The sequence below is a fragment of the Centrocercus urophasianus genome, unplaced genomic scaffold (genome assembly GCF_019232065.1).
Source record: "Centrocercus urophasianus isolate 14NV4802_14NV808 unplaced genomic scaffold, USGS_Curo_1.0 seq_27, whole genome shotgun sequence".
Taxonomy (NCBI): Eukaryota; Metazoa; Chordata; class Aves; order Galliformes; family Phasianidae; genus Centrocercus; species Centrocercus urophasianus.
In genome coordinates, this window is record NW_024884833.1 from 6,051,191 (window position 1) to 6,063,946 (window position 12,756).

Sequence of the window (12,756 nt, forward strand, 5' to 3'; positions counted from 1 at the left end):
TTGTAAGTTATCTCTCTTGCTACCTCCTGAGCAGGTTATCTCTTCCAAATAAAAAGTAGTTCTTGGAAAAAAAGAAAGAAAGTATACAGAGAATGTTTTTCTTGTCCTTGGCTTTTAAACTTTTATACAACTGATTCAAAAAAAGCCTTTGAATCAGCATGTACGTATTAGTTTATTTTTAAATCTTTCCAAATACAAAATCATTTACTGGTTTTAAATAAGGTTGCAAAAAAATCAAGATGTTGTTTGTAGCTGTTTCAGAGAAGCCCTGCTCTTTGAATCCATTCCCCAGAAAACTATTTCCACTCTCTCTTTCAGTGGCAACCTTGTGGACATTCTTCTTCAGAAGCAGGGACATAGAGTTTGTGACCATCAGCATTGGTTCCCTCAAAGATATATCCAGGCGGGTTTTTGTAAGAGGCTAAACATCTAACAATACCCTTTGGTGTGTAGCTGGTAGCATAGATGGTTTTTGCATTTAGTGGAATGTGAGGCCTAGGGCCTGGCCATGGAGGTTTATAGCTTTTTGTAAGCATGAGTGGTTGAGGCAGATAATGAGTCCGAAAGGTAGTCAAGAAATCCATTGGTTTGGCTGGGAAACTCAGCTCAGGAGCATGAGTGATAGGCTTTACTCTCTTGCACATCCAGGGCTTATAATCTTCCTTCATAGTTGAAGAGCTGTTAAATGGTTCTGTACTTATATTATTCTGGGCCAATGGTAGACACACCTTGGCTGGCTTGCCATTTAGATGCCTGAAGTGTAACTGGGTAGTGGTATGAAGGTCCATTTTCTCCATAGGAGGAACATATTCAGCAGGTTTTTTGGTAAATATAGGAGGCTGTGGCCAGGGTTTGTATTTTTCCTGAAACTCAGTTGAAGAGAAAAATGGATCATGGAGTAACTTTGGCTGGTATGGTTTTGCCAATTTGGCTGGTGTACCAGCCAGCCCCTTGTAAGAAATTTTGTTAGTAGTGAGGCCATTAAATGGGACCTCATTGGGCTTGTATTTCTCATATTGATGGATGTAACGTTTCTCCAGAGGATGTTGCACATAATTCGCTGTATAATTTGTCATATTCTCAAAGGGAGCCTTGCTCTTCTGAATCAAATTCAGAGGTTTGAAGCTTTGAGTTGCAACAGGTCCCCTGAAGAAATACTCATCTTGAACAACAGTTCTGTGGTCAAATTTTGCTTCTGATGGGTGGTACCCATGATCTGGTCTGATCAGCTCTGTCTTTGGTTCATCCCACGGCATATAGTCATCTGAAACATAGGAGAAATCTAAACATTCATCTGAAGTTCTTTGACAAGTTTAGGCGTTTAGAACATTATAGGTTTTTTACACTTTCTACTGTAGTAAATATTTGTTGGAGTCGTAGAAGTTGACAAATCATGTCAGAAACCCACTGAAAGAGCCTCTTTAGAAAATTTCTGCAAGTATCTAAGAAGTTTCTAAAAGTATCTACAAAGAAAAGACATCAACTGTCATGAAAATAATTCTGTACCCAATGCTTGCCCGCAGAAATGGTGAAATGCAAAACTGGAAAATTTAAATAATGTTCTAAGTCTTTTAGAGATGTTTTCTTCAGGTAACTGAATGCTGTCCTCATTCTCAGTCAACCGGAAATCATTAATATGGAAGTACCATGGCAAGAACTCCAGACTCCTTCTGCATTTATACTGTGGCTAGTTTAGAGAACAGGCAGAGTATGCCTTTGTCTCCAGGAGGCCATACAGATGTCTCCTTAGTATTAGTAGGACAAGGAAAATTGAATGTCTGCCATTCCACTCTAAAGACCAAGTTGCAGGGCTGCCTTTCCTCTTTATACCTTCTCGTAGGAAGATCTGCTTTCCTAACTGCACAGATGTGATCTTCCTGCTGTTGGCTGAATTTAGAGTTTTGCAGAGTATCCTTGTGTCAGCAAGCTTTTGTGCTCTGTGGCATTTATTCTGCTTTTGGCTTTCCTCTCTGTCATCAGCACAAGCAGGAACCAAGATGGAACTAATATAAGCCTCCAATTCTTTGTTAATAGCAAGCTGCTAGAATTTGCAGAACAAGACTGCCCTGACCTAAAGGATTCTATCATATCGCTGAGATGGCTCCTACTCCTAATCCTGCTATCTAAATTCATAGCCAAGAGAATTTCTAGGAGGCATTTTAAGGTTATTCATATCTTCCTTACTCAGCAGTACAACAGGCAAAATGAGGCAGTCAGACTTAAAAGATTTACACTCATTCACATTAGAAATCTATTGCAAAGCTGCCTAGCTCTCAGAACAGTGCTGCAGCCACAAGACCATCTTTTTTCCTTCCTAGCAATCTTGTGCAACTTCCCCTGGAGATCATTATGGTTACTGGTAGGAAGTTGAAATGAAATAGTTTTGGAGCAAACCCAAGCCTTTTTTTTTCATTTTTCCCTCCTTTCAAACCACACTGGGAGTCATGAGGCAAATAAGCTTCCAGCTGACTGCACAGGAAGGAAGTCTGGATTTCAAAGTACTAGAAAGTAAATGATGCAATGAGGTATCAGGATATTTGAACTCTCCAATCCAAATAGAGTTATTCCTTCTGAATAGCAGTGGCCACGGTACTGCACAAACACAATTATACAAAGGATGTGTTCATTACAATGTGAAGTTGACCAAAAAAGTCCTTTCTTTGCCCCAGTTAGGTGTCTATTTAAAGTCCTTCTGGTTTAAATCAAGGTGCCCTGCCTTGGAACAAGAGAGGAAAGAGCAGCCACAGGAGCTGTGCTCCTCCCAGCAAGAACAATGGGTCACACACAGGTCTTTGCAAGACAGTGGAATGGAAGATGAGGCCTGTCAGCCTGGGGAGATTTCTGCATTCTGTGTCCAAAATCCTTCCCCTGCTGAAGCCAATGAAAAGTCTCCCAGACTCCGTGGGACAGCATTCGATGCCAAACCAGGAGATAGACTGTCCTTACGTGAACAGCTAACTAGTACAGGCAGCTGAGAACGTGGGCCCATACAACAGCACAGGTACTCATTTCCTGCTGACAGTGGCCTTCTGCTCTGCAAGTTCCAGCACCATCAAAGAAGCCCAAGTGCTCATGCTTCTACCAGGGGAATAAGAGAGGTCTAGGCATCATCCATTGGTGGGATCCACACCTTGTGCCTCTGCTCAGAGTTCATCATTATTCTAGAGAGAAGTTTCAGTATGGTGAACCAAGAGTGTACACAGACACGAAACGTTATAGGGGATCTGCTATCTAGTGTCAAAAAACGAGAGCTAATGAGACTGGGCATGTCTCTGAGCAAGGGCTCGTTAAGAGATACAGCAGTTCAGATGACAACCACCAAAAACTATCTGTATTTCCCCATCCTTGATGGAAAATACCCAGTGCATTCTGGATGTAACCACAGCTTTTACAAAATATTCAAAATATAACAAGTGAGTCTGTCTTCAATTTTAAAAATGTACAAGCCCTACACATTTGGAGACCTCATAGGCATTATGAATTCATTTTATTTAGTGTAAGACAATAGTGCTACTACTCCTTCAAAATATGTTACAGTTTTATTGTAAGTCTAATTCTTATCCCATAGATATTAATAGTTTCCCATGTAACACAATCTTGAAAACATTATGGGGTACAGAAAGGAGCAGAGGATATGAACCATATGTTTTTGGAAGGTTTCACACTTCACACTGCAAGGAAGACAGTGCTAAAATTAGATTACACACCTCCAAATGGATGCAAAAAGCTACACCTGCAGGTGTGAGAATTTCAAAACCTCAAGATGCAAAGTTATCTGACATGAATTGTCAGATTGATGTAATAGCATCATCTTAAACCCAAAGTTTTATTTGGGACATGGTGTGTGTAGCGGAAAGGAGAATAATAATACAGTTGGAAAGCTATTTTAATGCCAAAGCAGCACGTTTATATGTTTTATACGCTGCTTGAATTTTTGAATTATGATAATTAATGGAATAGCATGCTACAAAATCTCACACCTTGAGTGGCAATACCTAAAACCTAGTAACATTCAGAGAACAGCACAATGAGAACTTACTCTTTTATAAAACTGGGCCTTTAAAAGTGAACTAATTCAGTATGAAACTTGATCTTTCAGGTGGTTTGGATGAAGATTTCCATTTGCAGATTTGAAAAATACTGCAAATTATAACCAAATGTGGCTTTGTTACATTTTATTAGAGCTCTGGAGTAGCAGTTGAGGTATTGACCTAAACATTGATAAAACACAAAGATACACATATGATCCAGATACAGAGATGTTAAGAGTATCTAAATACAGAAGGAAAGATTCTGTTTGGGCAAAGCAGCATTTCTTTGTTGGCTTCACTGAGGCTATTCCAATGGACACCATCTGGTGACGTAGCCTATACATAACAAAATGTTCAAACTTGTGTAAATGTGGGTATTTTACACCTGTGGGTCATAGTCTTCATAAGGAAATTCATTCTAAATAGACAGTATTTCCTGTATACTTAATGTAAAAATTCCAGTTCCTGAAATTGTAAACATGCAGCTGTACCTAAGTCTGGCTTTCAGTCATTGCAGATGGGTAATCATAACACTGCATGATTGCATTCATATACCTTCAATTTCTTTACTTCCTTTATCATTCTGAGTTATAAGAAAGATTTGTTACTGTATATTGGGATAAATATCAATGCCAGCCACCAGGTTTTATACCCATACTGCACAAGAAAAATGAAACAGTAAAAAATATTTTAAGAAATACAATAATGCTATCTGCTTAGCAGCACTGAGTAGCTGCAAGCTGTGCAAAAGGGGGCTCCTTTTGACCAAAACTAAAATTGTTACTGTGGCTATATAGCTGAAATCTTTCTTCCAGTTCATGCAAATGAGAAGTAATGCTGGTGGAGAGGAAGGAGCAAAGCCCCCTAAAGCCTAACCATCTACAGCTAGCTGCTGCTACTGAGAAATGAGGGCACAGTTAGGTGCACAATTCACTGTTTTACCAGGAGAACTTGAGTGCTTTGGACATCTGCACGGAGTCTGAATGTCCGTACTTCCCATACATGTCATATTAACTCTGCAGCACACAAAAAAATTGATGCCACGCTTCATGACCTGCTCAAACCCACTGAATTCTGCACATCTAAAGTGTTTAATCCACTGGCAAAACAACGTTATGTTCAATATATCCTAAAAGCAACACTGATTTATCCACATTCTGGAGTTCAGGGGGCCTGTTTCTACTCAGATGCCTGCAGGCCTGCCAGACATGGAAAAGAGGTGAACTCACAGATACCCAATGTTGTCACTAACATGAGGCCGACAGCCCCACCTTGTATCTCTACGTGAAATTTTTGTGAGTCTGCAGCACATCCAATCTGTTGGTGCACCTGCACAGAACTGCACACTGTTTTTCAACCTGCCTTCTTCAAAAATGAAACTGCTTGTGAAGTCCTGAAAGAAGTTGCAAGAATACATACCTTTATAAGTGGATTTTGTGTTCATCTTGGCAGTGGAGATTTCTCTTGTCTCACAGGGGAGGCAAGGAAGTACTTGACAGATAGGGTAGGAGTTATAGTCTTGTTTATAAACAGAGGTCAAATCCATGCTCTCATCACTCTTGACATACTTTTCAGGTTCTTTAAGTTTCTGTGGCAACACTTCATGAGCTACATAATCTCTCCTGTGAATAGTAACATCATTAAGTCTTGGTTTAAGGACAGAATCATGCTCTTCTCCTGGATACATACAGAAATTAATACTTCCCCTTGTCACCACAGACTAATAACATCTGGATAGCACACAAGCTGTGAAGGAAAAAAAGCAAGCTCTTCAGTTTTGGAAATCTGGACTGTGAAAAAGGAACTTAAGCAGCTTTGGACAGTCCAAAGCAGGCCAGATCTGTCAGATTCCCTCTTCTCTCCACCCAGTGAGGTTAACAGTCTCATACAAATCTCTCTCTGTTCTACACTGGAGTAATAGAAGAAGACATACACTCTTTTCAAAAACCCAGTAATTACTGCAGGCTACCTGGTATGCTTGGCAGAGGGAAAAATAGCCTTCTTAGGCAATGTACTGTACAGCAATTCAGCTGAGGATGGGGAGGTAGTAACAAGTTTAACAGCAAGACAGTTGCTGTTGTTGAGGAGTTGTAGGAGATAAGTATCAGCACAGTCAGGCAGTCAGCTTTTTTTCATGTATCACATAAAAGAACTATTCTAAGATGTTGAGGTATTGTGTTCAAGGATTCTCTAGCAGTGGGAGAAATTTTCCACTCTGAGTATTGCAGTACAACAGAAATTGCAGTGGAGATAACAGAGGACAGATTGATATGCTGATAACTCAGCATTCCTACAACCAAGGCACCATAATGAATGGTACTGGCTGCAACTCCTGCACTTTAATCAGGGAGGCTTGTTGCTTCTATGTGACACCTATCAGCAAAGGCAAGAGTGAGATAGTTCATGAGTGTGTCCATGATGACAAAGAAGGTGACCAATAACATCAGGCAGAAGCTTTTGTTAGGGGAAAGTGAAGCTGTCAGGTTCATGTTAAAGGGTTGGGTTCCTTCTTGATGCATTTTTTAATTTGGGCCAGATCTTAGCAGATCACCCTATTAGAAGCAAGGAAGGGCCTTGAAAGTTCATTCCTTTAGGGAAATGGGCATAGTGCAAGTGCAGGGATTTCTGCTGAACAATACAGTGCAGCGGTGTAGCTGAGAAGCATAAACAGACCAGCACTCACAGCATCACAGAATCACAGTATGGCCAGGATTGAAAGGGACTTCAAGTATCATGAATCTCCAACCCCCCTGCCACATGCAGGGCCACCAAGCTCCCCATTTAATACTAGACCAGGCTGCTGTGGGCCCCATCCAGTCTGGCCTTGAACACCTTAACATGAGCCAGCAATGTGTTCTTGCAGCTCGGAAGGCAAAAGGATGGGGCAGCCTGTTCCAGCACCTCACCACTCTCTCTGTAAAGAATTTCCCCCTGACATCCAACCTAAATCTTCCCTGCCTCAACTTAAAAACATTTCCCCTTGTCCTGCAGTTGTCAACTCTTCCAAAGAGTTGATTTCCCTCCTGTTTGTAGGCTCCCTTTAGGTACTGAAAGGCTGCAATGAGGTCACCCTGCAGCCTTCTCTTCTCCAGGCTGAACAAGCCCAGCACCCTCAGCCTGTCTTCATAGGGGAGGTGCTCCAGACCCTTGATCATCTTTGTGGCCCTCCTCTAAACCCTCTCCAACAGCTCCCTGTCTTTCTTGTGCTGGGGGCTCCAGACCTGGACACAGTTCTGCAGATGGGGCCTCACAAGAGCAGAGTAGAGGGGGACAATCACCTCCCTGTCCCTGCTGGCCAACCCTCTTCTGATGGAGCCCAGGATACCATTTGCTTTCTGAGCTGCAAGGGCACACTGCTGGCTCATGTTAAGTTTTTCATCTATCCAGATCCCCAGGTCCTTCTCTGCAGGGCTGCTCTCAAGGACCGCTCCTTCCAGTCTGTGTGGATGCCTGGGATTCCTCTGGCCCAAGTGCGAAACCTTGCACTTGGCCGTGTTGAACCTCATCAGGTTCACCTGGACCCACCTTTCAAGCCTGCTGAGATCCCTCTGAATGGCATTCCTTTCTTCCACTTTGTCAACCGCACCACTCAGCTTGGTGTCCTCAGCAAACTTGCTGAGGGTGCACTCGATTCCATCATCAGTGTCATTGATAAAGATGTTAAAGAGCACCGGTCCCAGGACAGACTCCTGGGGGACGTCGCTCATTACCAGCCTCTACCTGGACACAGAGCCATTGATGACCACCCTCTGTGTGCAGCCTTTCAACCAGTTTCTTATCCATCTAGTGGTCCACCCATCAGATCCACATCCCTCCAATTTGGAGATAAGGATGTGGTAGGGGGCCATGTCAAAGGCTTTGCTCAAGTCCAGGTAAATGACGTCGGTCGCCTTTCCCTTTTCCACAATGCCGTCATTCCATCACAGAAGGCCATCAGATTGGTCAAGCATGACCTTCTCATGGTGAAGCTGTGCTGGTGGTCTCGGATCACATGCTCATGTGATCAAGCATGTCATCCAGGAGGATCTGTTTTATGATCTTCCCAGGCACAGAGGTGAGACTCACCAGCCTCCTAGTTTCCTCCTTACTAGTCACCAGCCCCTAGATTCCAGGGTCCTCCTTGCTCCCTTTCTTGTAAATGGGAGTGATGTGACCCTTCCTCCAGTCATCCTCCACTCCAGAGAGCTAACCTTGAAGTACACACCATAGCCCCTTTCCAATCATCAGGCTTTACCATGTTCATGCCCTATTGAAAACTACTCATTCAGGTTACACATGCAAAGTCTCATACATAACACAGAACAAAAGAAAAATGCTCCTCTAGTATGATCCATGGTTTCCAAGGCAATATTCGTGTTTGTTTTCCAAAATACAATGTGGACAAACTCCAAGATCATGACTCTACCACTGTGCTCCATGTATTCTCCAGTCAGATCACATCTCAATCTTGGAAAAGTGCAAGAAAAATGATTGCTTGCCTCCACTAGCACAGCTAATTACAGGTGTTTGTACAACACCAGCATGTAAGTCTTCACCTTTTCCTGAAGACAATCATTTTTGTTTTCTCAATTACCCATCTCTCACACACATATTCTCCAATGCACAATCCTTACTCTTATTCACTACTTCTCATACTTTGTCACTGAAGTGCCTTCCATGGGTGTCTTTGCCGTCTTGTATTCTGCTTTTGGTTTGAAAGAGTCTCTGGGAAGAGTGCTGGGATAAAGAGGGTATTTCTCCATGTACTCTGACAGTGCACATGGCTTCTCACTCTTCTCAAAGGGCTTGGTGAGTAGATGTGGACAATGGTGACATCTGCAAGGGAAAAAGTAGAATAGAATTTAGTGTCTTACTTTTTTTTTATGACAGCAAAAATAATGGATTGTTTCTGCTTTCTCCTGTAGCCTGCAGCCACGAAAGACAGTGAAGCCAATAAAAACAACCTAAGAAAAACAAGTTCACCTAGATGAAGAAAAAAGAGCACATTAATCTGAGATAAGCAAAGTACCTCATTTTGTGCTGGACTGGAAATTATATTTAACATTTCTTTTGTTCCATTTCTCATTAGTTTATTCTACTTTGCACTCATATTGAGCTTAGTTGAGTAGATAAGTGATAAAAAAGGGTTACATGTTGGGAATACCTATTCACTCACGTTTGGGCATGACTGCTCTGACAGGCACAAATGCAGAAAAATAGACACATGAATTATAATGATCTGAATATGCTTTCACTATAACGAGGTATATTTGTCCCAGGATCAGCCAGAGTATCATAAAGCTATCTCCTGTGGAATTCTCTCCAAGGTTTGTACTTTGATATGCATGCACTTAGCAGTCTTCTGAACACCTATGGAATTGCACTGAAGGCTAAAATAATGATATGAACAATTCCATCATCTTCTTGCTTTTTACTGTTCTCTCAGTACTTTACAGAATCTTTTTTTTTTTTTTTTTCTCAAAAAAAGCCTGTAGTGAGCAACAGTGAAAGTACTTCCATCAGCTTCAGTAGATCAACATCATAATGCACCAGGACAGTCCTTGCTTCTGGTGAGAGGTCACTTCTAACAGAAGAAGCTGTAGTGCAGCACATATAACACCCTAAGGTGTTAGGGTAGGAGGACAAGGCTTCTATATGAATAAGAGAGTCAACAAAAGGGTGAAGAGAAGAATCTAATCATTTGCCCTCATGAAATCATTTGCACCTTTCCGTCCTTGTGACCCTTCTGAAAAGCATTTGGTGACAAAAACCTTCCTAACACAATTTGCACTGTCTCTTTCTGGCCATATTTTTGGTCTTTCAGAACTCCTAGGAATTATTCTTCAGCCTCCAAGGGAAAATGATCTGCCTGCACTTTCTTCTTCAGGTCTACTGGTTTCACACGCTTCCCATAAGTGCATTTTCCTACGCCTTCTCTCTTAAAGTCTGTGACACAATATACTAGTCTTAAGCTTGGGTTTGCAGAGTGCCCTTATGTCTGCTTTTTATGACGGAATTCACTCAAGCACCTCATTCACCACCTTCCAAGCGCTGTATATGCAGACAGACAGTGTATATGGCCAGTGGTGGCATTTTGCAAATCAAGATTTAATGACACTTCATTAATATAATCAGATAGTATCCCATTATGGCTCATCCACATACACAGGGCTTGGAAGGTCTCTTGCAACACCAGGTTTCCAAATATTTTGGAGCAGAGGCTTTGTGCAGCTCCCTGCCTATGGTAAGCAGGCTGTGCTGTAAGCACTGAATCCTGTGCCCTGAGGGACTGAGCCTGCCCCCTGTTGGTACTGGCAAGACAAAGGATCCTGCAGATCAGCATGATGAGGGTAGGTAACCTAGGTGCCCCTTCAGAAGACCTCTCAGCAGTAGAAAGGGAACAGGTTTGCTGAACCAGCATTTATCCACTTGCAAACACTGCTGGCAATGCAAATGCTGGGGTTCTCCTGAAAAGCCCTGGATGGAATAAATGCCAGGATCTCCAGCAGACACCACAGCTGCCAATCAATTTGTCTTCAGTGGGGCCAGCATAATCTTGCAATACAAATGGCTTTATACCTCAATCGTCCATTCACTTTTTAGATATGTTTCTGCTTTCCCTGCTGAACTTCAAGCATGAAACAGCATGAGATGTTACAGCATCAGAATGAGATGTTACAGAGTTATTTATTAGGAAAAGCAATTTTCCCAGAAATTAATCCTTCATAACATGGCAGAAAAGCAAATCTGAATCTTTTGTCTGCCATTATTTTGTACTAAATTGTGACGCATGCCCACAGATATTAGAGTAACACTAACAGAATACAAGCAGAATATGATAATCTTCGATAACTCACTACCACTATATGATATACATAATGAAAGCTTCAATTATACATTCAGAAATATATTCTTGGAAATATTTTACCAGAGATTGATGTAAATAGCAGAGACTCTTAAGAACAAGGAGTGGAAGAATTCTAGACCTTGGAGTTTGCTAAGCTTTTCTAATCCTGCTGGCATAATAAGTATATATTAAAGAACTACACAGTTCTCCAGTACTGAAATCACTGTTATGTGGCTGAATAAAAGGGACATAGCCTTACAGTTGCTGGTGTTTCGCTTTTGTCAAACTGCACCCTGTCTTTTAAATGCCATTGAGACCGATATTTTAATACTTCTAGTCTTGAGTGTTAAGATTATTTTTCTTCTTTGGCTTTTCTTCTTCTCTGAAGGATCCTGTTGAAATCATTCTTTATTATGGTCTAACATATTGAACTGCACAATATTTGTAATCAAACATGATAAGGAAAGGCATAGGTTTTGTAGGCTAACTAAGAGTTATGGAAGAAACCTGCTTGTTATGTGTGAGGCCTCAACCATGTGAAAGAGCATGGCTTGAGGAATTGTGTTTTTTTTTCCCAAGTCAATAATCAGTGCCCACTTCCCTGTATCTATGAGAGCTCCATTGCTGCAATACATTTTTAGGTACAGTTTTCCCAAGCAAAAACTAACATCAATGTAAGTTCTGTGTTCTCAAGAAAAAATAGCAAACCAAGACTTGAAAGTACATTAATGTAATGATCACTTATGACCTGTGGTAGGCGTGTTGGTTCTCCTACCAATTCTGAAGATCTATCTCAGATTTATCTAGATTTCAAAGGTATTTAACAAAATATATGCAAGCCTGGAGGAAGGATTAAATAAAGACCAAAAAGACAGAAACTGCACTTTAAAAAGCTTAATAAAGAGAAATAAACATAATTGGTTACATCACACACTGAGCTGTTCGCTGTGCTGGCTGAAAAAGGTCTGGAAGGCAAAACATTCGGAACTAAGAAGTTATTTCCACAGGAGATAGTGTAACTTGTTGCCACAGGCTAGCACATGTTTCTGTCCCACAGACAGGATATTTGTAGCTTTCCGGTGTAGCTGTTTCCTCCACGTTTAAGGATGTTGGATTTGGTGGACAGCAGATCATATGTTGATTAGCAATTCATATTTCTCTACAGATTCTTGCAGTGCATAAAAACAGCATCCACTCTTGGCTCACAAAACAGAAATCTTCTGCCCATCCTGCTTGTTTCCATCTCATAAAATGCAGCCAAGCAGTTAACAGCACGTCGTATCTGCATGGCTCAGAGTACCTCTGATAGTCAAAGCAAAATGGAAATCAGATAAAAATACATTTTGAAGCCTTCAAGAGCTACAAAACTTAACTCCCAAATAGGAAAATGAACTTTGCACTACCATGTTTTCAAAGGAGTTGTGTTCATTTAATCAGAAGCTGAGATTCAATACATAAAGAATTTATCAGCTCATGTTAAAATCTTGTTTGTGCTAAGAATGGTTAATAGTTAACCTGAAGCCCAGGACCAGAGCCAAAGTATTTGATTTCAGTTTCACAGGGGTCTCCCCAGTCAGCACAGTTCTTTCTCAGCTGTAGATGAAATACAGCATTCTGCAGAGATGGAGGAGGAAAACTGCGGAACACATGAATTTCTCAAGATTAACTTCTTAGAAACATCTGATTTTTAAATGTCTGTGGTTACCACGGAGGACTGACAGTACAGGTGGAATGGTGATTTCTATTATTAACATCATAATTTTATCAGTTATGGGGATTACTACTGCCACAGAGGTCATGAATGCCATGGTATTACTAGTTAAGAGGAAAACACAGGACTCATAAATGGCTGAACTGTCGTTCAGGACAATATGATTTTCCTTTGCAATCAAATCTGGT

The 12,756-nt window shown here is 41.2% G+C and overlaps 1 protein-coding gene across 1 annotated transcript; it reads right to left on the reverse strand.

Annotated features, from left to right (window-relative positions):
• Positions 1-314: 314 nt before the first annotated feature.
• Positions 315-11,854, reverse strand: SAXO1 (stabilizer of axonemal microtubules 1). Its single transcript, XM_042826963.1, has 4 exons — positions 11,783-11,854; positions 8,667-8,846; positions 5,451-5,653; positions 315-1,264 (listed from the first exon to the last, which is right to left on the reverse strand). Exons 1-4 carry the CDS (start codon positions 11,836-11,838, stop codon positions 315-317), a joined length of 1,389 nt encoding a protein of 462 aa, XP_042682897.1. The 5' UTR covers positions 11,839-11,854.
• Positions 11,855-12,756: the final 902 nt, after the last annotated feature.

Coding starts and splice junctions, on each gene's coding strand:
- SAXO1 (XM_042826963.1), bottom strand. CDS start 11,838: ATGTTTTGCCTTCCAGACCTTTTTCAGCCAGCACAGCGAACAGCTCAG. Junction 8,847..11,782: donor CGAACAGCTCAGTGTGTGAT/GTAACCAATTAT, acceptor TTTCCCTTGCAG/ATGTCACCATTGTCCACATC. Junction 1,265..5,450: donor CACAAAATCCACTTATAAAG/GTATGTATTCTT, acceptor CCTATGTTTCAG/ATGACTATATGCCGTGGGAT.